Source organism: Microcebus murinus, chromosome 12 (assembly GCF_040939455.1).
Source record: "Microcebus murinus isolate Inina chromosome 12, M.murinus_Inina_mat1.0, whole genome shotgun sequence".
Classification (NCBI taxonomy): domain Eukaryota; kingdom Metazoa; phylum Chordata; class Mammalia; order Primates; family Cheirogaleidae; genus Microcebus; species Microcebus murinus.
In genome coordinates, this window is record NC_134115.1 from 84,198,056 (window position 1) to 84,223,898 (window position 25,843).

At 38.3% G+C, this 25,843-nt stretch overlaps 1 protein-coding gene across 3 annotated transcripts in view; it reads right to left on the reverse strand.

Moving 5' to 3' along the window:
- Positions 1-25,843, reverse strand: part of SCAI (suppressor of cancer cell invasion) — a 117,149-nt gene that overhangs the window by 6,051 nt on the left and 85,255 nt on the right. The window contains exons 14-17 of one of the 3 annotated variants that reach the window (XM_012771887.3): positions 23,423-23,504; positions 8,015-8,087; positions 3,939-4,112; positions 3,639-3,739 (exon numbers count right to left, since the gene is read on the reverse strand). In XM_012771887.3, coding sequence (XP_012627341.2) covers positions 3,639-3,739; positions 3,939-4,112; positions 8,015-8,087; positions 23,423-23,504 — 430 coding nt within the window. Of the gene's footprint in view, positions 1-3,638; positions 3,740-3,938; positions 7,305-8,014; positions 8,088-23,422; positions 23,505-25,843 lie in introns of those variants that run through there. The other 2 variants (XR_012922143.1, XM_076009034.1) reach the window with 2 other exon arrangements.

The window sequence follows — 25,843 nt, forward strand, 5'->3', positions numbered from 1 at the left end:
AAAAAACAACACAAGAAAGGACAAATTAATGGGCCTTGGCAATTCATTATAGGAGAAAGAGATATCAAAAATGACTGCAAGATTCCAGGAATGCACGATGACTTGATAGAAGAGTTGAAAGCCACTGAGAGAAAAAGGGAGGTAAAGGATGAGATAATTTGGGAAGAGTATAAAGTCTCACATTTTAGGTATATTTTATTGAGGTAATAGGGTAATACTGATAGAACTGTTCCTCAACTAGAATTTGAAAACTCAGGGCTGTATCTCAGAAGATAAGTTTGAGGAGTAATATAAACAATAATATAATCTTTTTTTTTTTGAGACAGAGTCTCACTTTGTTGCCCAGGCTAGAGTGAGTGCCGTGGCGTCAGCCTGGCTCACAGCAACCTCAAACTCCTGGGCTCAAGTGATCCTCCTGCCTCAGCCTCCCAAGTAGCTGGGACTACAGGCATGCGCCACCATGCCCGGCCAATTTCTTCTATGTATATTAGTTGGCCAATTAATTTCTTTCTATTTATAGTAGAGATGGGGTCTCGCTCTTGCTCAGGCTGGTTTTGAACTCCTGACCTCGAGCAATCTGCCCGCCTTGGCCTCCCAGAGAGCTAGGATTACAGGCGTGAGCCAACCCGCCTGGCCCAATGATATAATCTTTATGGAGATTGTGAAACCATGAAAATGGATGAGAATTCTAAGAATATTAGCAAAGACAGTGAAAAAGAATTAAGGCAGTATTAAAAAGGTGAATAAAAATCAGGATAAAAAACAGGGAGAAAAGGAATAACAAAAGAAAACAAAAAAATTTGACATGTAAACAAAAGGAGATAGTTTTAACAATCAAGTAATTCTCATTTGGAAAATCTTCTTCATTTGGTAAATTCTACAAATTATAATTTTTGCCTCACAATAAAAACTTCCTGAAGGGCCAGGCAGTGGCTCACACCTCTAATCCTAGCTCTCTAGGAGGCCGAGGGTGGAGGATAGCTCAAGGCCAGGAGTTCGACACCAGCTTGATCAAGAGCGACACCAGCCTGATCAAGAGCGAGAGCCGTCTCTACTATAAATAGAAAGAAATTAATTGGCCAACTAAAAATATATGGAGAAAAAATTAGCCACGCATGGTGGCATATGCCTATAGTCCCAGCTACTTGGGAGGCTGAGGCAGGAGGACTGCTTGAGCCCAGGAGTTTGAGGTTGCTGTGAGCTAGCCTGACGCCACGGCACTCACTCTAGCCTGGGCAACAAAGCGAGACTCTGTCTCGAAAAACAAAAAATTTCATGAAGAAATAAGTCGCTGCTTTGCTATGAAATTCACATGATACTTCATATAGTCAAATGTCACTTGTATCTCTCTTTGCCTGTAGAGCTCACTCATTATACAATACAAAAATGAAATTTTTATTTTACCACATTAAATACTAAGAGAAGTTACAAAAATAAAATATTCAAAAGCCCTAAAAAAGGAGAAAACAAAACAATACATAAAACCAAGAACTACTGCGGGATTATAAACTAAACGATTCACTCAGCACACACCAGGCTGGGAGATGTTTGAGTCCTGATCAAATATCTTCCAAAGTAGAGAATATTTGTTGAAATAGGGGATATATAAAAGAGACTCCGGGCCGAGCACAGTGGCTTATGCCTGTAGTACCAACACTCTGGGAGGCTAAGGTATAAAGGACTGCTTGAGCTGGGAAGTTCAGGACCAGCCTGAACAAAAGTGGAAGCGGTTCACCAGAAAGGTCTTCGTGGTGGTCTTTTCACAATGAGTAGGCTAAAGAGGAGGAGGAAGGGGAAGGGCTGGCCTTGCTGTCTCAGGGGTGGCAGAGCTGGAAGGGAGGCAGGAGAAGCAGGCACACTCGGTGTAACTTTACAGAAACACATCATAATTTCTCTCCAACTGTTTTGCTTTCTCATTTCCTCAAAAATATTTCTATCCGGTAGCAGTCCTTCTTCCACCATTTGCTTTAGTTTCAGTGCCCATATCACAGCAGTGTCCATGTCACATAAATCAAAAGCTAAGTCTTGAATAATTGGAACCCTCTACCAGACTGCCGAATTTCAATTTGCTTTCTGGCACTGCTACTTCTGTGTATTCTTCCTCATTGTCTGACACTGGTTCAGAAGTACTCATCTCCATCCAGTCATCTTCTGTTAATTCCTCTGGTGTGATATCTGTTAGCTCTGGAATTTCTCCAAAACCTATAACTTACAACTCTTCATCCCCCACCATTTTTTGTCATGTCCACAATCTCATGATTTTGTTGACTGGCTTTGTGGTAAATACTATGAAGTCATGTGCAATATCTAGACACAGTTTTCTCCAATGGGAACATACTGTTTGAGGCTTTCACAGCTTTTTCTATAACAACGATAGCATCTTCAGTGGTGGAAGGCAAACTGATACAACCACTTTGGAAAACAGTTTGGCATTACCTAGTAAAGTTAAATATACTTATATCTTCCGACCTTGCGATTCCACTATTTGGTGTATTCTCCAGAAAAAATCTTACATATATGTACCAGGAAATAGATACATGAATTTCACAGTGGCATTGTTTATATAATAATAAAAAACTGGAAATAACTCAAACGTCTATTATCAGTAAAATGGATAAGTAATTTGTGATAGATAGTCAAATAATGCCTAGTATTATATATTTAAACAAAATGAATGAAGAAGTTTATAGTTATCAGTGTAGCTCACTCTCAAGAATATAATCTTGATTGGAAAAAAGCAAGCTATAGAAGAATGCATACAATATAGATCCATCATAAATTGTTTAGAAATATAAACACATGTGGAAAAACTATAAAGAAAAGTGAATGATAATTATAAAATTCAGGATGTCAGTTTCGTTTGAGAGGGAGATAGGATCAGGGAGGATCTACAGAGAGCCCTTAAAGGTAATGAAATTAAAATATCCTACTTCTTAAACAGGGTGTTAGGCATTCAGACATGCCTTAACATTATTAATCTTTATACTTTACATATTCATTTATAAATATTATTTAAGATCTATTTAATATAGGTAAAATGTAACACATTATTCTTAAATACCTAAATAATAAAATTGGTCTTTAGGCCGGGCGCGGTGGCTCACGCCTGTAATCCTAGCACTCTGGGAGGCCGAGGCGGGCGGATTGCTTGAGGTCAGGAGTTCGAAACCAGCCTGAGCAAGAGCAAGACCCCATCTCTACTATAAATAGAAAGAAATTAATTGGCCAACTAATATATATATATATATAAAATTAGCCGGGCATGGTGGCGCATGCCTGTAGTCCCAGCTACTCGGGAGGCTGAGGCAGAAGGATTGCTTGAGCCCAGGAGTTTGAGGTTGCTGTGAGCTAGGCTGACGCCATGGCACTCACTCTAGCCTGTGCAACAAAGTGAGACTCTGTCTCAAAAAAAAAAAAAAAAAAAAAAAAAAAAAAATATGGTCTTTAATAATTTTCCTTTTCATGCCTGTAATTCTAACACTTTGGGAGGCCAAGGAGGGAGGATCGCTTGAGCCCAGGAGCTCGAGGTTACAGTGAGGTATGATCATGCCACTGCACTCTAGCCTAGGTGACAGAGCAAGACCATGTCTCTAAAAAACAAACAATCAATCAATCAATCAATAATATTCTTTACCTACCCGAAAAATCTTGTGCATCCTCATGGTGGCTGAACAAAAAATAAATCTTGTGAGAAGTAAGCGAAGAAATTCATCTCCAAAAAACTGGAGAAACGCCTGATCTGCAAAGAGGAGAAAGGCGACAGTAAAAGGGTGTCTAAATGGAGATTACATTTCAAAGGGAAGGAGACTTCAGGAAAGTCTTCTCAACTTTCCTGTCTGGGACAAATACCTTTAAAAATTCAAACAATTTAAAATATGTAACCATTTTAAGCCATTATAGTACATTCTGTTAAGTGTGCAGTTAGATTAGGAGGGTACCTATTGAACGTGAATGGGTCAGTAGCTGGGCAATATCACGGTTGATTTTTCGAAGATATTCTTGACATTTTTCCCACAGGCCTCTACGCATGCTTGACAATCCAGAGACAAATAGGAAGGCCATTAGAGGATTGTTCAAAAAGAGAGTGAAGAGGCTACCTCGTTGAGATTGATCTGTAATAACAAACATGTTATATATAGAGACAATAGTTTTGCAAAAAAATAAGGGATACACACGAGGAACATTTTAATATACTGATAATGTATAAAATTAAAGCTATATCATTAAATCATAATTCAACAAAACAGACTTTACATGAAGCTACAAAAACATATACCAGTTATGTTGCTTTCTGTGAACAAACTTAAAAGAGGACCTAGTAAACTTAAGAGAAATGGAAAATGAACATAGTCCTTACCATTTTTTACTCCCAACTAACAAATTTCATCCAAATATGGCAAGTGTTAGATCAAAGGCTATCAATGATAGAATTCTCTGATGTGTAGTAGAATTGCCAATCTTTTCCATTCTCCTTTGTTAGTTGCTCTTTCTCTGCCTGTCCCTTACATATGAGTATTTTCTTTTTTTGGCCCTTCACATAACTGATCTCTACTACTATCATGATATTAGTTACCATTTATATGGCTACTGAATCCTAATTCCCTCTCTGCAGCCCAGATTGAATTCCTTAGGCCCAGCTCTGTACTGTACTGCAGTAGCTACTGCACACTTAAAATGACTGGTGACTGGTATACACTGAGGCACACTATGAAGAATAAAATACACACTGAATTTCAAAGCCTCAATACAAGAAGATTTATTGTCAACACTAACTTTACCTGTTTATTTTTACTTTTTTCTTTGTTGTCCTCCCCTACCCCCTTGTTTTTACTTTTAAAATCTGGGCACTAAAAAATTAATAATTACATATTTTACACATTATATTTTTATTGGACAGTGTTGCTCTAGACTACTATATTCAATCTAAGTCTCAAAGGCAACTCAAACATAATGCATCAACAACAGAAAGCAAATTCTTTCCCTTTTTGTTCTCTACAAATATGCTTCTCATCAAGTAGCACCTTAGCCAGAAGCCTGCAAGTTCATTCCTGCCTTCCTCCCAACACTTTGTCAGTCCATCACCAAGTCCCACTGGTTTTATTGGCTTGGTATCTATTGAAGCCAGATACCCAGTTACTACTCTAGCTCCAGCCACCACCATCACCCTATTTCCATCCATGTTCCACCCAATTTGTTCTTTAAGAGATTAACTGAATGCTCCTTCATGCTACTCCTCTGTTTAAAACCTTTTGATGGTACAAGTTGAGTATACCTTATGTGAAATCCTTGGAACCAGAAGTGTTTCAGATTTGGGATTTTGGGATATTTGCATATACATAATGAGATATCTTGGGGATCGATCCCAAATCTAAACACAAAATTTATTTCTATTTCATATACATCTTACACACATAGGCTGAAGGTAATTTTATACAATATTTTGTGCATAAAAAAAAGTTTGTGCTCAATAATTTATGCATAGAATTTCCACTTTTGGTGTCGTGTTAGCACTCAAAAACTTTCAAATTTTGAAGCATTTCGGATTTCAGATTTTCAGATGAGGGATGTTCAACCCATACCCCATTATCCTCCACTTATATTGATCAACAAATCTTTTTTTTTTTTTTGAGACAGAGTCTTACTCTGTTGCCTGGGCTAGAGTGCCAGGGCAGCAGCCTAGCTCACAGCAACCTCAAACTCCTGGTCTCAAGTGATCCTCCTGCCTCAGCCTCCCGAGTAGCTGGGACTACAGGCATGCATCACCATGCCCAGCTAATTTTTTTTCCTATGTATTTTTAGTTGGCCAATTAATTTCTATTTTTAGTAGAGCCGGGGTCTCACTTTTGCTCAGGCTGGTTTCTAACTCCTGACCTTGAGAGTGATCCACCAGCCTTGGCCTCCCAGAGTGCTAGGATTACAGGTGTGAGCCACCATGCCGGCCAATCAACGAATCTTAAAAGCTTTTTTATAACTCAGTCACATAATTCCAAACTCCACCCTTGAGCTAGAAGGAGCTACTTTAATTTGTGTCAAAAGCTGTCTTAGCTCAGGTCCAAAGCACTGCAAATTCTCTGCAGGAATACTCTCGGCCTTTCACTGCCCTGTGCCCATCTAATTCTACATGTTCTCAAAATGCGCTTCAGATATCATCTCATCTCCTTCTTTCACCCTCACATGCTAGTTAGGAGTTCCTCATACGTGTTCCTGTGCACCCTCCTGTGAAACACTTACAGTAATTGCCTGTTGGGTTGCCTATATTTTCTACTTGACATTTGGCTCGGTGAGAAACAATTGTGTTTTTCAGGCCAGAGTGCTATCTCCTGTGCCTAGCATAGTATCTGACAATGAAACGTTGAATAAATGTTTGTTGAATGAATGAAGTGACTCTTGGCTAACGAGAGAACTATAGGCTTTAGATACCAGAAATGCAGGAACCTTCTATGACATTCCAGTTACTTGTAGATCTGCTAGTTTTATGCCCACATCGAGGACCAACCCCTTTTGCAGAGAGGTAAGTAGCAATAACGCCTATGGATAAACCCAAAATGTTTCTCACAAAAGAATTTTGAATTTCCTGTGTAACTGAACAATTCATTTAACATGTTAGAAGTATAAGCTTTATAGCATGACAGGATACTGGACAAAAAAATGTTAAGGACATATATTACAACTAAGCATATTACTAATAATCAAAGCACATACTGAAAACTTCCTATGTGCCCAGCATTATTCTATGAGGTAGCTACTATTATTATTTCCATTTGACAGATGAAGAAATTGAGGCACAGAATGGCTGAGTAACTTCCCAAAGTCACACAGCTAGTAAGTGGCTAAGTCGGGATTCAAATTCAGTTTGTCTGTGTTTTTCTCCCTTATACAATAGTCTTTTAGACCAATTAATCTTGATATTAATCCATTTGACCATGCAATTTTAAATAAAAGTTCATCATGATAAGACAGATTGAGAGCAAAAAGTACTCTCGAGTAACTGGACAGGATCACATTCTTCTAGAAATGCTAGGAAACAGGATAACAAAATCCTCAAAGCAGGAGAATTTTACCGTTGTTTGAAGGTAAGTTCTATCCCTTAGTAGTTTGACTATTGGATACATGAACTAAAATATTTCTACATATTTTTCCCTGTTGAACAGCAGAACTTACCTTAAAACAACGGTGAAAGTCTCCAGCTTCTCTCAGGCATTCAAATGCTGACCATCACTTCCTGTGTCAAACTATGTCAGCAGACAGGACTTCTGGCTGGGAAGTAGCAGTAAAATGCCATCTCCCACAGAGAGACATCAGCACTATTCACAGTCAGGGAGATAGTGAAACAGTGACAAGTACTGCTAAAACAGTGTTAAGGTTTGTTTAGTATTTTACCTACTAAATGACTGGGAGTTAGAATTAGATTTTATGTGTTACTAATTAAGGATAAATCATCAAGGGCAAAAGTCTTTCAATTCTCAGCTATTGGAGACATGGGCAAAACACTAATCTGTCTCTCTGGCCATCTTAGAAGAGGTTCTTCTATTTAAAGAACACAGCAAGGTAAAAATGCAAATAAAAGAAACTCTTTAATTTGTGCCAGTTAGGTTATCCTAACTCAGGCACAGACTGAGAAGTTTCCTGAACTAGCAATCTTATACTCTTAAAAGATGACTAAAATATGTAACCAAAGATATAGGAAAGAAATCATGCTATATGGATATGACAAGCATATCAAAACAAACACCTGTAAAACAAATTTTAAAATTTACAAATCATGTGTTCCCCAACAGCAAGGGACAAGACTACCTCTTTCTCAGAGATGAATTATCTCAAGGCCTAATGGTAGCACATTAAGGAAGTCTGGTTGTTGGCAGTTTCTGGGTATTTCAGAGTGACACCTGCCATACAAACACCATAAATCCACATGTGACAATTATGGGAGGTAAAAACAAAGATCATTATTACCTAAAATGTAGATAGTGTTTATTTGCAACCTATGGGTGTAATAGATAATGACAGTACATACCTTGTAAAGCTTTTGGATATGCTGTAGGAGAAAGCAAGCAGACTAGTGGCTGTCCAAACAAGTTTGTGAAATTCTGTAATATATAAGAATTTAAAACTTTCATTAAAGATTTGACCAGAGATAGTTACTTAGTAATTTTCCAAAGCACATTAGTGTATAGATTCAGCCCTTTAACTCATAAGCAGATGTAGAAACATCAATAACATCAGCTGAAGAGACTGCCATTCACATATAATTACCAAGCAAAACATGCTTTCTTAAAGGCTCTCAATTAAAATAGTGAAGTTTACTAAATGAACTATTGGCTTTTTAAAATAAAGGCATATACATGATTGTACTGTTGCAGGGAGAGTTTATCTGGCTATATACTAAGAGGCCTCTCCATCAGGCAATTTACACTAATATATACTAGGATGAACTTTCCAGGATCTAGGATCTGGTTTCAGCCTATTAAAGGCTCTAAAACCTGATTTCCTGGTATGTGAAGACTGGATCCATTTCTTTTTGTGGACCATAAGAAAGATGTATAAAACCAGAATGTCAATATGTAATTTCCATTGAGAATTAAGTTGATACTCAAACTAGAGTACTCTTTGTATAATAAAGGTTATTCTGTCTTTGAAGGCAGATCTACATAGGAAGTAAAATCATAAAGTGTTTGGTAAAGCAAAAAGAAAGATAAACCTGTTAGGAGTAAAGTTAATAAATGAATAAACAAAAGTAACTTTAAAACACTCCTAAATGATAAAAATTATGACTTGAACAAATAGGAAGACATACTATGTTCTTAAAGACAAACTCATTCTAAAACGTCATCACACTGATTTATTAAAACTTAAACCAACTTCAGGCCGGGTGTGGTGGCTCACGCCTGTAATCCTAGCACTCACTCTGGGAGGCCGAGGCAGGCGGATTGCTTGAGGTCAGGAGTTCAAAACCAGCCTGAGCGAGACCCCATCTCTACTAAAAATAGAAAGAAATTAATTGACCAACTAAAAATATATATACAAAAATTAGCCAGGCATGGTGGCACATGCCTGTAGTCCCAGCTACTTGGGAGGCTGAGGCAGTAGGATCGCTTGAGCCCAGGAGTTTGAGGTTCCTGTGAGCTAGGCTGATGCCACAGCACTCACTCTAGCCTGGGCAACAAAGTGAGACTCTGTCTCAAAAAAGAAAAAACAAAAACTTAAACCAACTTCGATAAAAACAGCCACAGACATTTTCCCCTGCAATTGAAAAAGGTAATGATAAAGTTCTTATGGAAAAATTAGATTAGCCAGAAGAATTCTGAAAACAAGGAAAAAGGAGAACTAGACTTATCAGATATTAAAACATACTTTAAAAGCTCAGTAATTAAAAATGTGCAGCACTAGCACAGAGTAGGCAGAAAACTAAGGGAACAGAATGAAAAGTTCAGAATTAGACTCCAAAACATTTAGGACTTCGGTGTATATGATAAAGATGACAGCTCAAATTGGAGATTTGTCTATGATAAAGAAGACAGCTCAAATCCAGAAAAACTGGATAGCCACCATTCAGAAACACACTTCATGCCATACACTAGGATAAATTCCAATTATATCAAAGATTTAAATGTAAAAAATTGAATTAAAGTGGTGAAAAAATGTTATTTTTGAGATCTAGAAGACTTTCCTATTATGATTAGCTAAGATTAATAAATATAGCATAAACAAAATCAAAAGCCAAAAAACAAACTGAAGAAAATATGTGAAATCTTACATTACAAAGGATTAATCTCCTTAAAATATAAAGCGCTTCTCTAAAGCAATAAGAAAAAACTGGGAAGCAGGGGATAAAGTGGGGATGATCAATGGGAACAAAAATACAGTTAGATAGAATGAGTAGGATCTAGTATTTGTATTTGGTAGCACAGTAAGATGACTATAGTTAACAATAATTTATTGTGTATTTAAAAAACTAAAGTAGAATTGAAATGTTCTTAACACAAAGAAATGATGAATGCTTCAAGGGTTGGATACTCCAATTACCTTGTATAGGATGTTACTATCATTTATATAACTAAGAAGACTAAAGATAACGTATTTGTTTTGGCTTATATATGCATTTTAAAATTTTTTCTAGAAGGGTCAAGAAGAAACAGATAATAGTGACAACTCATAGGGAAGGATGGGAACTTAGTGAATTGGGACTGGGAAGGAGGAAGAGATTTCACAGTATGCCTGCCTTTTTGAAATTTTTGATTTTGCAACTTTGCTAATATAATACAACATCAAAAATATTAAATAATTAAGATAAATTAAAAATTTCTTGTAATCAAAACAAAGGGAGTAAATAAGTTGAATGATATTGGGGAGCACTCTTCAGATAAGGCAGATTGAGGGATCTTCCACAATGTAGAGATGGCCTTAGGGGTCTTTGGCCAGGCCACCACTCTTGCTCTTGGATAATGCTAAAATGGACATTACTGTTATTTATTTCCCAAGGTCTCCTTTTTCTTCACTTTCCTTGATAACCAATTTCTATCTTCTTTTTATTTTGCTTTGTTTAAATACTGTGTAGAGCATAGCAGGTTTGACTGCCATCCTTTGAAAGATCTGCTTACAAGGCTGGCCCTTGGCTGGCTTCCAGGGACTTAGATTTGGGGAGGGTTCCCATCATTAGCAGAACTGATAAAGAGTGGCTCACTCTGCCTAGACTGTTTATGCAAATAAGATGGTTTATCCGAACACCTGCTTTCCTTCTGGGCACCCTGCATTTTGGTATGAGCCAGACAGAGTGCCCGTATGATCAGATCCCAATAAAAACCCTAGGCACCGAGTCCCTAATGAGCTTTCCTGGTAAACAAGGTTTAATCCATGTGGTCACAACTTGTTGGGAGAATTAAGTGCATCCTGTGTGATTTTACTGGGATAGGACCCTTGGAAGTCGGCACCTGGTTTTCTTCACCCCACCTGGCTTTTTCCTTTGCTGATTTTGCTCTGTATCCTTCTACTGTAATAAATCTTAGCAGTGAGTATGACCATATCCTGAATCCTGTGACTCTTCCTAGCAAATCACTGAACCTGGGGGTTATCTTGGGGACCTCCAACACAAATACGTTAATACCTTCTTTCAGATTATAATCAAATTTTGGACCTGGAAAACAGTTTCTTTAAGGTGCTTTCCACATCTCTGCTCTTATCCATTCAGTAATTAATTTTATAGTTCAACTCCCATAGGATAGTCTTATCATCTTTATTTAAAGTGTCTAAGGAATGTCTCATAATTGCCCACATATATGAATTATATGAGTCAATGCTACTAGGTTAAGAAAATTATAGCAAATGTATATAAATGGAACATGTACTGAAGAAATTTTAACTGGCTATAGCTTATGTATGAGATTACTATTACTTTTAGTATAAATTCACCCCATACCTAACCACTCTGCTGAATTCATATTCATATTAATAGCTTTTCCGTGATTCCTTTGGATTTTCTAAATATAAAACATCTGCAGCTAATGATTTTATCTTTCTTTCTAATATTTAATGTTTTGCGTCCTCTTTCACTAGTCTGAAAAACTTTTTGTTATTGTTTCATTTTGGGAATGTTATAAACTTCTGGTTGAGACTAAAATAAGATTATATCACAATGATAATAGCAGGCATTCACTTTTCTTGCTTATTTTAATTAAAAATACTTTTAGTGCCTCTAAGTACAAAGTTGGTTATTTAATATGTTTAATAGGAGCTCTTCATCATAGGTTCAATGTTTTAGTTAAGAATGGGCAATGAATTTTATTAGCTTTACAAAATGACACTGAAATAAGCATGTGATTTTTCTTATTTATCCTGACATGGAATATAGTATTGATTGATTTTCAGATATTTAACCTTCATGTATGATTTAGATAAACTCTTTTGGTAGATTATTCTATTAATAAGCCTATTTGCTATTATTTTACTTAAGTGTTTTTGCTCTGTTTTGATAAACTAAACCAGGGTACAGTTTTCTTTTTTTTTTTTTGAGACAGAGTCTTGCTTTGTTGCCTAGGCTAGAGTGAGTGCCGTGGCGTCAGACTAGCTCACAGCAACCTCAAACTCCTGGGCTCAAGCGATCCTTCTGTCTCAGCCTCCCAAGTAGCTGGGACTACAGGCATGAGCCACCATGCCCGGCTAATTTTTTCTATATATATTAGTTGGCCAATTAGTTTCTTTCTATTTATAGTAGAGACGGGGTCTCGCTCTTGCTCAGGCTGGTTTCGAACTCCCGACCTCGAGCGATCCGCCCGCCTCGGCCTCCCAGAGAGCTAGGATTACAGGCGTGAGCCACCGGCGCCCGGCCTCAGGGTACAGTTTTCTTTCGTGCATGAGCTACATTTATCTGGAAATAGTATCATTGTCATAACAAGTCCTATGAATTACTGAGTCGTCACCACATTCCAGAAACTATTATAGGCTTTTTAGATCCTAACCTGCAATCATAAAAATCCTATAAGATCAGTATTGACAATTTTTTTTTTTTAAGACAAGAGTCTTGCTCTGTTGCCCCGGCTAGAGTGCAGTGGTGTCATTGTAGCTCACTGCAACCTCAAATCCCTGGGCTCAAGCGATCCTCCTGCCTAAGCCTGTTGAGTAGCTGGGACTACAGGCCTGCACTACCATGTCCAGCTAATTTTTTCTATTTTTAGTGGAGACTAAGTCTTGCTCTTCCTCAGGCTGGTCTTGAACTCCTGGACAACCTATTTTATAGAGAAGGAAAAAGAAGCTCAGAAAAGACCATGGACACGTTCAAGGCCATACAAGTGTCTTGTGGCCTAACTGCTATGGAATGAATTGAATAGTTCTGATCTTTCTCATTGACCTGAAACTGTGTATCTGACTCTACAAGTTTAAAAGTATGTATTGGTAAACTTATAATTAGAAGCCTTTCTTGTGGCAAAAAGGAGATAATTTTATAACTTTCCTCCATTTATATCCAGTGATTGGGCTTTTCAGATTTCCTTCTTAAAGCCATTTCACTATTTTTTCCCACAAAATCTCTTTAACTGAGACTTTCTTTCTTTTCTTTCCTTCCTTCCTTTCATTCATTCATTCATTCATTCATTCATTCATTCAGTGAAATGGGGTCTTGCTCTTTTGCCCAGGATGGAGTACAGTGGCATCATTATAGCTCACTATAACCTCAAAATCCTGAGCTTAAGTGATCCTCTTGCCTCAGTCTCCCAAATAGCTGGGACTAGATGCACGCTACCACGCCTGGCTAATTTGTCTATTTTTTTGTAGAGATGAGGTCTCTCTATGTTGCTCACGCTGTTCTCGAACTCCTGGGCTCAAGTGATTCTCACGCCTTGGCCTCACAAAGTGCTAGGATGAGCCACCATTCCAGCCTGAGGCTTTAAAATACATTTGCTAGAGCCTCTCTGAACCTGTTCTGGGTTGGAGGCTGCCTGATTTAAAAAAAAGTATTCACTTTTAACAGTATATAGTGTCCTTTTAAAACAGCTGTTCTTCAACAAATACTAATTGAACCAATGGACAAGACACTGCCCTAGGTGCTAGGAATACAATAGTAAATAAAACAGAGAGAAAAAACCCTGTCTTCTGGAGTTGAGATTTAGATGGTGGTGGAAGTAGAAGGTTGAAACCCATAGTAAACAAAATAAGTTATAGAATGTCATAGAAGGTGACAAGTGCCACATTTGGGAACACAGCATAGAGTATAGTTAACAGCACAGACTTTACAGATTGTTTTTAAATTCCAACTTGGCCACCTACTATGTTTCCCCAGAAATAAGACCTACCCATAAAATAAGCCCTAGCAGGATTTCTAAGCATTTGCGCAATATAAGCCCTACCCCAAAAATAAGACCTAGTGATGGGCGTGGCTACGCAGTATATCTGCACAACAGATGCATTTTGTCACAGAGCAGTAAAGAAGACAAGCAGCCCTTCTCATCTGCCCCATGAGAGCTCTATTGCTCGACATGAGAGAATGGGGCCGATGGTTCTAAAGGAAATAGAGTCGAAAGAAATTCAGGATGGAATTCGCGGTTTGGAGAGTTATGATAATGTTCCAGAAAAAGACAACTTAACTATATTTGAATAAATGTAGATTGTTGTACGGTACTTAAAAAAAATAATACATCCCCTGAAAATAAGCCCTCGGGTGTCCTCTTGAGGAAAAATAAATATAAGACACTGTCTTATTTTCAGGGAAACACAGTACTAGCTGTGTGTGACCTTGGGCAAATTACTTCATCTTTCTGTGCCTTGGCTTTCTTAATAGTAAAAAGTGGATAATAAAAGCAATGCATTGCTGAGGGCATGGTGGCTCACACCTATAACCCAAACACTTTGGGAGGCTGAGACAAGAGGATTGCTTGAGCCCAGGAGTTTGAGATCAGCCAGAGCAATATAGTGAGACCCCATCTCTATAAAAAATAGAAAATTAGCCTGGCATGGTGGCCAGTAGTCCTGGCATGGTGCCTATAGTCTCAGCTACTCAGGAGGGTGAGACAGGAGGATCACTTAAGCCCAGGAATTTGAGGTTACAGTGAGCTATTATGATGCCAGTACACTCTAGCTGGGGTGACAAAGCAAGACTCTAATAATAATAATAAAAAATAAATTAAAGCAATGTACTGTGTTGTGTGGGGATGAAATGTGTATACATAAAGTGCTTAGAACAGTGCATGGCACTAGTAGCCAGTTATCTGTTATGATTATTAAGAATAATAAAGTGAGAAAGGTGCGTAAGGAGTACTGGGGAGGCATATGATTTTAAATAGGGCAATTCAAGAAGACCTTAGTAAGAGGCTTTATTTGCTCAAACTCCTAAAGAACAATGTAGGTATCTTTGGAAGGGATTCAAAGTGGAGGGCACAGAATGCAAAGATTCAGAGCAGAGAACTGCCTGGTGTGTCTGAGGAATGGCAAGGAGGTCAGTGTGGCTAAAGAACACAACAAGAGGCCGGGCGCAGTGGCTCACGCCTGTAATCCTAGCACTCTGGGAGGCCAAGGCGGACGGATTGCTCGAGGTCAGGAGTTCAAAACCAGCCTGAGCGAGACCCCGTCTCTACCATAAAAATGGAAAGAAATTAATTGGCCAACTAATATATACAATACAAAAAAAAAATCAGCCGGGCATGGTGGCTCGTGCCTGTAGTCCCAGCTACTCGGGAGGCTGAGGCAGGAGGATCGCTTGAGCCCAGGAGTCTGAGGTTGCTGTGAGCTAGGCTGACGCCACGGCACTCACTCTAGCCTAGGCAAGAAAGCGAGACTCTGTCTCAAAAAAAAAAAAAGAAAAAGAACCCAACAAGAGTGGAGACAGCAAGAGATCAGAGTTGCTTTGGGGAGAAATGGGGAGGGGTGTGTGTGAGAATAAAGCCTTTTCTCTGAGTGAGATGACAAGCCACTAGTGATCTCAGCAGAGAAGAGACATATCTGACTTACAGGCACACTTGCAGGAGAGGAAAGGCAGGAGGAGGAAGACTGGTTAGAAAACTACCGCAGTAATTCAGGTGCGTGATGACGGTGGCATGTGCCAGGGTGAGGCAGGAGAAGTAATAAGATTTTGGATATACATTTCAGTTAGAATCAAAAAGATTTCCTGAAATGGATGTGGGATGTGATGAAAAGAAGAGTCAAGTATGAAACCGAGGATTCTGGCTGAGGCAACTATAAAAGCGTAACAGCCATTAACTATGATGGGCAAAGCTATATGTGGAAGAGGTCTATGAATTCTGTCTTTGGCCTGTTCAGTTTGCAATCTCTATGAGAATTACCAATTAGAGATGTAGAGTAGGTAGATCATACTCTAGCTGAGTTCCAGAGAGAAGTCTAACTGAAAGATATAAATTTGAATGTCATATCAGCATAGATAGTATTAATAATTAGTTATGAAACTGGATAAGACCATCAAGGGAAGAGCTGTAGCTGGAAAAGACCACGAACCAGGACCAAACTCAGAGCCACTCCACTGATAAGAGGTCAGAGAGATATAGACAAACCCAGTAGAGAAGACAGAAAATAAGCAGACTGCAGAACTCTTTTCCCTAGAGGCAATCCAGCAACTTGAATTTAGGTTTTGAAAGTCTCCTCTGGAAAGGGGGACAAATGACAGAGCTTAGGGTCTGCCCAGGATGGCAATCTATTATAATAGAAGACCAGCCCCACATTCAAGTGGAATCCTAAAGAGTACACCCTTAGCTTAATGATGAACCAAAACCAAACTTGACATGTCCCCTCCTCCCGTGACCACTCCTCATGAGATGGCAAGGAAATTTTTCTTGGTGCTAAGCTGAACAAAGACCAGAAAGAAAAAAATAATAATTCCTGAGGATTGTCAGCACAAGCCAGCCCTCATCATATTTGCAGCCCAAATTTCTATCACCGTGTTTTGGGTAATCCCCAAAACACGGTCTCAAACTGGTAGTACCTACAGGTGTCTGGCATAAATAAATGCAGACAATCTGCATGAAGATGCCTTTATCCTAGGGCTCTGTCAACTTCCTACAAATGATTTTAAGGATACTGAGAAGAAAGAAACATAGTCAAAACTAATCAAGCATGCAGGGACACAAAAGCAGCAAAGGGTGCTTTAAACAGCACAATCAGATTTCAAGTGTAAGGATTATCAGATATATAATAAATAACAAGTATCAAAAAGTTTATTAAGGCCGGGCGCTGTGGCTCACGCCTGTAATCCTAGCTCTTGGGAGGCCGAGGCGGGCGGATTGCTCAAGGTCAGGAGTTCAAAACCAGCCTGAGCAAGAGCGAGACCCCATCTCTACTATAAATAGAAAGAAATTAATTGGCCAACTGATATATATATAAAAAATTAGCCAGGCATGGTGGCACATGCCTGTAGTCCCAGCTACTCGGGAGGCTGAGGCAGAAGGATCACTCGAGCCCAGGAGTTTGAGGTTGCTGTGAGCTAGGCTGACGCCACGGCACTCACTCTAGCCTGGACAACAAAGCGAGACTCTGTCTCAAAAAAAAAAAAAAAAAAAAAAGTTTATTAAGGGCCAGGCGTGGTGGCTCACGCCTATAATCCTAGCACTCTGAGAGGCCAAGGCGGGTGGATCGCTCAAGGTCAGGAGTTCGAAATCAGCCTGAGCAAGAGCGAGACCCCGTCTCTACTATAAATAGAAAGAAATTAATTGACCAACTAATAAATACAGAAAAAAAAATTAGCTGGGCATGGTGGCGCATGCCTGTAGTCCCAGCTACTCGGGAGGCTGAGGCAGCAGGATTGCTTGAGCCCAGGAATTTGAGGTTGCTGAGTTAGGCTGACGCCACGGCACTCACTCTAGGCTGGGCAACAAAGCGAGACTCTGTCTCAAAAAAAAAAAAAAAGAAAAAAAAAAAAAGAAAAGCTTGAAAATAGGAAACTATAAAAAGGGCAATTTGGAATATTTGAAAAAGAACCACATAAAACTTCTAGAAAAGAAAAACCAACATAAAATAACCAACATAAAAATAGAGCAAGTTAGACATACTGGAAGAGAGATTTGTGAACTAAAATCTAAATAAGAAGAAACTACACAAATTTCAACCAGAGAAACATCTAGCTCCTATTAATAATAATAAAGAGGTGAAAAAAATAAATGAGAAAAACAAATGATGGAAAATATAAAAGAGGGGTTAAGAGATGTGGAAGACACAATGTAAATGTCTAATATACCCATTTAATCAGAAGGTGATGAGAGAGAGGCTAAAGTACCATCAATTTTTTTAAAGTTGTTTTTTTTTTTTTGCTACCTCTATCATTGACAAACCATCACTATGTAAAAAGAAAACGGCTGAGAATTTCCCAGCAGTAACAAAAAATTGCAAGCTACCAATTCAAGAAGTCTAATAAATCCCAATAGGGTTCAACCAAACCTATATATACCATAATATGAATGCAGGATGCCCAAAACAAAGAGAAGATCTCTCAAAGCAACGAGAAACAAATGGAATAAGAATGAAGCTGACTGGCAGCAGACCTCTCACACAGCTGAATTTTGTTGTGACACCTCAGCAGACTGCAGCAATCTGCAGACATCAGTCAAATACTTTGGTATGAGGTTGTTTAGATAAATATGCCTGTTTTGACAGAGGTGTTAAGTCATTTTCACTGGCAGGAATCCAGCTCTGTCATAAATATTTAAATATTCAAAAGGATTTTCCTCCTCCAAGGGAAAAAAAGGATAATAAAAAGAAGTACATCCTAGCACTCTGGGAGGCCGAGGTGGGTGGATCGCTTGAGGTCAAGAGTTCGAAACCAGCCTGAGGAAGAGGAGAGCCTGTCTCTACTAAAAATAGAAACAAATTAATTGGCCAACTAAAACTACATATATATATAAAAAAGAAAAATTAGCTGGGCATGGTGGTGCATGCCTGTAGTTCCAGCTACTCGGGAGACTGAGGCAAGAGGATCGCTTGAGCCCAGGAGTTTGAGGTTGCTGTGAGCTAGGCTGACACCACGGCACTCTAACCTGGGCAACAGAGTGAGACTGTGTCATCTTAAAAAAAAAAAAAGAAGTACTATACAAAATGATAGTTTTTCTTAAGCTCCTATTAGTACCACAGATAAAGCCAATTAACTTACCTAGTTCACCCCTAATGGAATCTAAGAACCAAAATACCAGCCATACTGTTACCCAAATATCGCTATTTCAATTGTTCCCCTCTGAAAGGAGGCTCAGACTAGCCTGCAAAGCTCCTCTAGTATGGAAAGGACATGGGCTTTGGAATGAGAAAGACTGGTGCTGGAAATAGTAGGCAACATACTGAACTTCCACAGATACTGAGCTTCTGCAAGTATAAAACAAGGATAACAGCACCTTTAATTAATCCTTCAACATCTATTGATAAAGAGGGTAAATTAAAGACATTTGCAGAAGTGCATGATCTCAAAATTTTTATCTCATATTCACCCTTTCCTAGGAAGCAACTACAGGCGATGCTGTACCAAAACAAGGGAGTAACCAAGAAAGAAGACAACACAGTATATAAGAAGCAGGGGATCCAATACAGAAGAGACCCGAAGAACTGACAGGATAATAATAAAAAGAAATTTGGGATGAGAGCACAGAAGCATATGTGAAGGTGACCAGTTCTCAGGCTCTGTGAAACAATTCATCACGAAGATAAAATCAGAGAAGAGCTACTGCCTGTCCTGCTTAGCAGCCAACTCATCCCTGGCCTGCAGTGCGCATGTGTGGAATGTGTGCCGCGCTCTCCAACGGCCCTCCAACAGTCTGAGGGACAGTGACCTGGCCCCCTGTATAAAAAGTTTGAGGACCCGTGATTTAGACAGTTGGTGAGGAGACGGGGGTTGAATTAGTGTAAAGCTCAGAAAAAGACAAGAAAGACGGATAATTATTTGTTACCGGAAAAGTAAAAAGTTGCATAAGAAAGAAAAAGTAACCATAGTTTACTATTACTATTTGGCTTAGCTGTTAAAAGTATTCTATACTCATGATAAGATAAGCACTAAATACTCAGTTAATCAGGCCGGGCGCAGTGGCTCACGCCTGTAATCCAAGCATTCTGGGAGGCCAAGGCGGGTAGATAGCTCAAGGTCAGGAGTTCGAAACCAGCCTGAACAAGAGCGAGACCCCACCTCTACTAAAAATAGAAAGAAACTAATTGGCCAACTAAAAATATATAGAAAAAATTAGCCAGGCATGGTGGCGCATGCCTGTTAGTCCCAGCTACTCAGGAGGCTGAGGCAGGAGGATTACCTGAGCCCAGGAGTTTGAGGTTGCTGTGAGCTAGGCTGATGCCACAGCACTCTAGCCTGGGCGACAGTGAGACTCTGTCTCAAAAAAAAATATTCAGTTAATCAATATTATGTGGATAAAATTATCTATTTATGAAAATTCTCTATTGTGTGGATAAAACAATGCAAAGGGTAGAAATGTAAGTTGAGAACCGGAAGAGGAAAGAGGGCTAAATTTCTCTTTCATACTGGGAAATCAATATGTAAAACTGAACAATCAAGAACTATCTTCAGGCCGGGCACTGTGGCTCACGCCTGTAATCCTAGCTCTTGGGAGGCCGAGGCGGGCGGATTGCTCAAGGTCAGGAGTTCAAAACCAGCCTGAGCAAGAGCGAGACCCCGTCTCTACTATAAATAGAAAGAAATTAATTGGCCAACTGATATATATATAAAAAAATTAGCCGGGCATGGTGGCGCATGCCTGTAGTCCCAGCTACCCGGGAGGCTAAGGCAGAAGGATCACTCGAGCCCAGGAGTTTGAGGTTGCTGTGAGCTAGGCTGACGCCACGGCACTCACTCTAGCCTGGGCAACAAAGCGAGACTCTGTCTCAAAAAAAAAAAAAAAAAAAAAGAACTATCTTCAGGCTGGGCACGGTAGTCCCAGCTTCTCGGGAGGCTGAGGCAGGAGGATCGCTTGAGCCCAGGAGTTTGAGGTTGCTGTGAGCTAGGCTGACGTCACTCTATCCTAGGCAACAAAGCGAGAATCTGTCTCAAAAAAAAAAAAAAAAAAGAACTATCTTCAGATCTCACAAACTTAAGTATAACTGAAATTTAAAGAAATTTAAATATAATAAATTTTATATATAAAAAAAGAACTATCAATACTAGCATATTTATTAGAAAAATGATGATAAAATACCAGAATAATCAGCTAAAAAATGTTAATGGTGGCCTCAGGGAAGAGGCAAATAGGGGTAGCACAAGAGAGCAGGCAAATACTGTTTGTACTAAAGAATGTGGAGGGACTTTTTGAGTAGTTCTCACCCTGACAGCACCATGGAGTTGGTCTTAAAAAATACTGAACTGAGATACACCCCAGGTCAAGTCAATCAGAATCATAGGTGGTGGTGCCCAGGTACAAGTGGTTTTCAAAAGGGCTCTACATGTTTCTGATGCACAGAAAGAGTTGAGAACTAAAGCTTTAAGCTATACGCATGAGTTACTTTCATAAATATAAAAGAGTAATATTTAAATGATGAAATACACATGAAACTTTGTATTTCAATGAAGAAACATATAGGAGACATACACTTATAAAATGCTCATATATATGAAACATATATAACAAAGTAGGTACTCAAGAAATAATACATGAGTTACTCAGTTCTCTTTTTTCATTAAAAACTTCAAAAATGGTAGTTTAAGACTTTTTTACAAATGCTTTTGTGGGAAAAGTATCAGACACCTTCAGATGGTATCACAGAGAACTGCATGTTTAAATTAGATGCATTAATACTAATTTTTAAAAAGACCAGATTGGTCTGTGTCTGGCTCTGATTTGCCTCCTGCATATGAGGTCCTCATTTCATTTCTAAAGATCACTATGTTCTAAACAATTTAATTCTTTAAAGTACTGATAATGTATGTGCCATCAAAAGCAAACAAACAAAAACAATTTCTATTTATTCACAGTTGTCTTGGGCATCTAGAATTAAATCATGATATATAATTGAGTAAATACATTTCCAATTATGCACAAAGGTATTTTTTAAAATCAGCATCCAATACTTATTCTATACCTAGACAGTGTTCTGGAAATAGCAGGCATATATAATGAATATCTTGAAATTATAAGAAGTGTCCAATAATGTCCAATTAAATTGAAAGACATTAATAGATTATTAAAATACCCTAAGTGCACACTAGATCATGTTAAACAATACATTTGACCTGCTGTATCAACACATTCGGTCACATCATCAAACTGTAGCGGCTGACTGATTTTCATTGACAAAGACACAGAATGCTTTTTTTAATTCTGTGAAGACACAAAATGCCTACAGTCTTCTGGGGTTTTTTTTCCTTAAAAAAAAAAACAGTTGGCCAATTAATTTCTTTCAGTTTATAGTAGAGATGGGGTCTCGCTCTTGCTCAGGCTGACCTTTCAAACTCCTGACCTCGAGCAATCCGCCCGCCTTGGCCTCCCAGAGTGCTAGGATTACAGGTGTGAGCCACCGCACCCAGCTAGTCTTCTGGTTTTATAAGTTGAATTGTGGTAGCCAATAAACCTTTTCCTTCAGCAGCCTCCCACACTCTCCTCTCACAATACCACACATACACACACAATTTAAGAAAGTATACAGTAAACTTTCCTAAAACTCAAAAGTTGTAATAGGGATGGGTGCAGTGGCACACACCGGTAATCCCAGCATTCTGGGAGAGACGGGTGGATCGCTCAAGGTCAGGAGTTCGAAACCAGCCTGAGCAAAAGCAAGACCCTGTCTCTATTAAAAATAGAAAGAAATTAATTGGCCAAATAAAAATATAGAGAACAAATTAGCCAGGTATGGTGGCACATGCCTGTAGTCCCAGCTACTCGGGAGGCTGAGCCAGAAAGATTGCTTGAGCCCAGGAGTTTGAGGTTGCTGTGAGCTAGGCTGATGCCACAGCACTCTAACCTGGGCAACAGAGTAAGACTCTGTCTCAAAAAAAAAAAAAAAAAAAAGTTGTAATATTAAACTGACAAAACAGATAGCAGGAAATATGCTGAAAAATTTAGAGTGAGTTAGATGCTCTTGGAATTCAGAGTTTAAAAAGTGAAACTAAATATGAAAACTAAATGGAAAACGTATACTTGGGGTCAGCGCTCTTGGCTACTAGATATTTCCATTGTTCTCCTGAAATAAACCTATAAATGTTTGCTTTTCCATTTAACTGCAAATACGAACATTCACAACAGAAATAGTTTAAAGTGGCAGATCTGTACACTTTGAGAACATATTTTTCACTAATGAAACATTCCAACCAGATAGATACAAAGGACTCTAAAGATTATGTTTTCATTTTCCTATAAATTAGTACAGTTTGAATTCTAAAATCCAACTTTAAAGTGCTAACTGCTGGCATTCTTTTGAGATTCTCTGAAAACCGCTGCTTTAATAGCAAAACATAATACAAAGGATATTCAAGTCAGATCCCTGTCACCTTTTTAAACATTCAGGGCCATCTTTTATTCCAAACGTCACAAATTTTTAAAAAATGAAGTGCATGTAAAACAATGTTAATATTCAATGACTATTACTGTGTAACATGGGATAAAAGTTTCACTTAAACTGTAGCAGCTCATTGTGTAGACAGAAGAGGAAAACGTTCGAAAACTAGAAAATAAAATTCACCCTTATACTTCTACCTCTATTAAAAAAAATTATTCTGGGTTGTATAACAAAAATAAACCTCCCACCAGAGATCTTGGAAATCTTGAATTTTTTTTTTCCTGCAGGAGGATTTATTATTTTCCACTGAGAGTCCATTCATGCGTTTTTCTTCTTGTTTCTATTCATAGCACGAGATCCTGACTAGCATGCACAACCTCAAAAGAAAAGAAACACTAAATACAAACTGTGTAAAAGATTAAACAAAACAAAGCAAAATAAAAAGGCACACGTTAAGAGTGGGTACCCTTGGGTTGGTGCCATAATGTCTAACGTGTGCGACAGGCATGCGGGAACTCACCTTGTACGCAACACTGTTGGATGAATCCACAATGATAAACAGGGGCTTCCTGGTGAAAGGATAGAGATCTCCAGGATGAAGGCTGGAAAAACAACAACAACAACAATGAAGAATTGTATAACTATGTTGGCCAAGTCTCAGAAATCTTATTCTTCAGTTTGATCTGCTCATATGTATCTCCATTTCATCACAGCATTGAGAAAAAAACCCCAAAGATTAATTAAGCAAAGGACAAAAAAAGTCTGTATTTACTGGGATAGCCAAGTTAGTTTTATTTTAAGCAAAAATTTAGAAATAATTATTATTGAAGAATATCTAAGCTAAAGAGAAGTCTGTATATTTAAAGATGACTAAACATATGGCATGAAACCTCAGAAGTCAGCAGGTAGGTACTTGTTTCATATTTAAAAGCTCCTTCTAAAAACATGTTTTGAAAACAAGATGCAATGCAATAATACAACTAGATTTGTATTTCAATGAAATCTTCAAAATCTCTAATATTATAATATTAATATTGGAGACAACAAGTAGGGAACCCCCTTTTCCTAGCCTTTATGTTTCCTCTGGCCATTTGTATCAGAATCACAAGGGTGCCTGTTAAACATGGAGATTCACTGCCCACAGAAGACCTATTGAACCCAAAGGCTGAAGTCCAGTAACATGGATTATATTTGAGAGCCACTGCTGGCATGCTCTCTTGCCCAAGGCTTAGTAGACAATGTGTACATGTGTATAGATATTAATGTAAATGTAAATATATAAAACGATGCTTCAATGAGCAATATCATCAAACTTCAATATGTTTTAAATGATTTTTGTTTTATTAATAAAAATTGTATACATTAAAGGTATAAAACATGATTTGGTATATGTGTATATCATGTCGTGAGTACCATGATCAAATTACTCAACACATCCATCCCCACACATAGCTACCCTTTGTATGTATCTATGTGTGGGGGGGTGATGAGGACACTTGAGATCTACTCTTTTAGCAAATTTCAAGTAAGTAATACAGTATTAACTACTGTCAACATACTGCACTTTACATCTTATTCACCTTATAACTGAAAGGTTGTCCCCTCTGACCATATCTCTGCATTTCCCCCGACTCCCAGCCTCTGGCAACCACCACTCTACTATCTGCTTCTATGAGTTTGACTTTTTTATATTCCCCATATAAATGGGATCATGCAGTACAGGATCAGCATCTCTAATCTGAAAATTCAAAATGCAAAAAGCTCCAAACTACAAAACTTTCTGAGAGCTGACATAACACTTCATGTGGAAAATTCTATACCTGACTTCATGTGACAGGTTACAGACAAAACACATACACATGGCCAGATACGGTGGCTCAGGACTGTAATTCTAGCATTTTGGAAGGCCCAGGTGGAGGACTGCTTGAGCTCAGGAGTTCGAGACCATTCTGAGCAAAAGCAAGATGCTGTCTCTACTAAAAATAGAAAAATTGGCTGGGTATTGTGGTGCGTGCCTATAGTCTCAGCTACTCAGAAGGCTGAGGAAAGAGGATCACTTAAGCCCAGGAGCTTAAGGTTGTAGTGATGATGCCACTGTACTCCACCCAAGGCGACAGAACAAGACCATGTACACAGCACTCAGTTTATTCAACATCCCAAAGGGAAAAATAAATTATCTTTACACTATGTGTATGAGGTATACATGAAACCTAAATAAATCTCATGTTTAGACTTGGGTCCCTTCCCCAAGATTTCTCATTATGTATATGCTAATATCCCAAAATCTAAAACATCCAAAACCTGAAATATTTCTGGTCCTAAGCATTTCAGATAAGGGATATTCAATCTGTATTAGAAAGGTAGTTTCAGACCAGTCAAGTTTTCTTTATAACTAGATTGCTTTCAGCTGGAGAAATTCTAGAGCCAATAATGACCCAAGCAGTGAAGGTGTTGTATTTAGAAAAAGAGCAAACTTTCATAGATGAAATTCTATTTGAAATCATGCAATTTAATTCATTTGTGCTATATTGAACCAAAGAAACTTTATATGCAACAGATCAAGTCTCTGTCTCAAAAAAAAAAAAAAAAAAAGAAGTTCTTTCCAAAGGAACCTTATATAAAGTTCTTATTGATGTTAAAATGTATCACATCCTGACATATTATTTGTATATGTATACATGCATTGTCTCCCAGAAGATTGCAATTTTGTTCACTGACATATTTCCAGTGATTGAAGAGTGCTTTGACATATAATATATACTCAATAAAATATTTGTTCAATGAATGAATAGCAACCAAAAATTCTAATTTCCTAGGATAGTCAGAGCCTGAAATATTGCTGGAGTTCAAATAAGTGTTAGTAACAGTAGTCTAAGGGAAATTTTCTAGTACTTGAAAAAAGTCTCCATTTCACTTAATATTTTTTATATTTATAGACAGA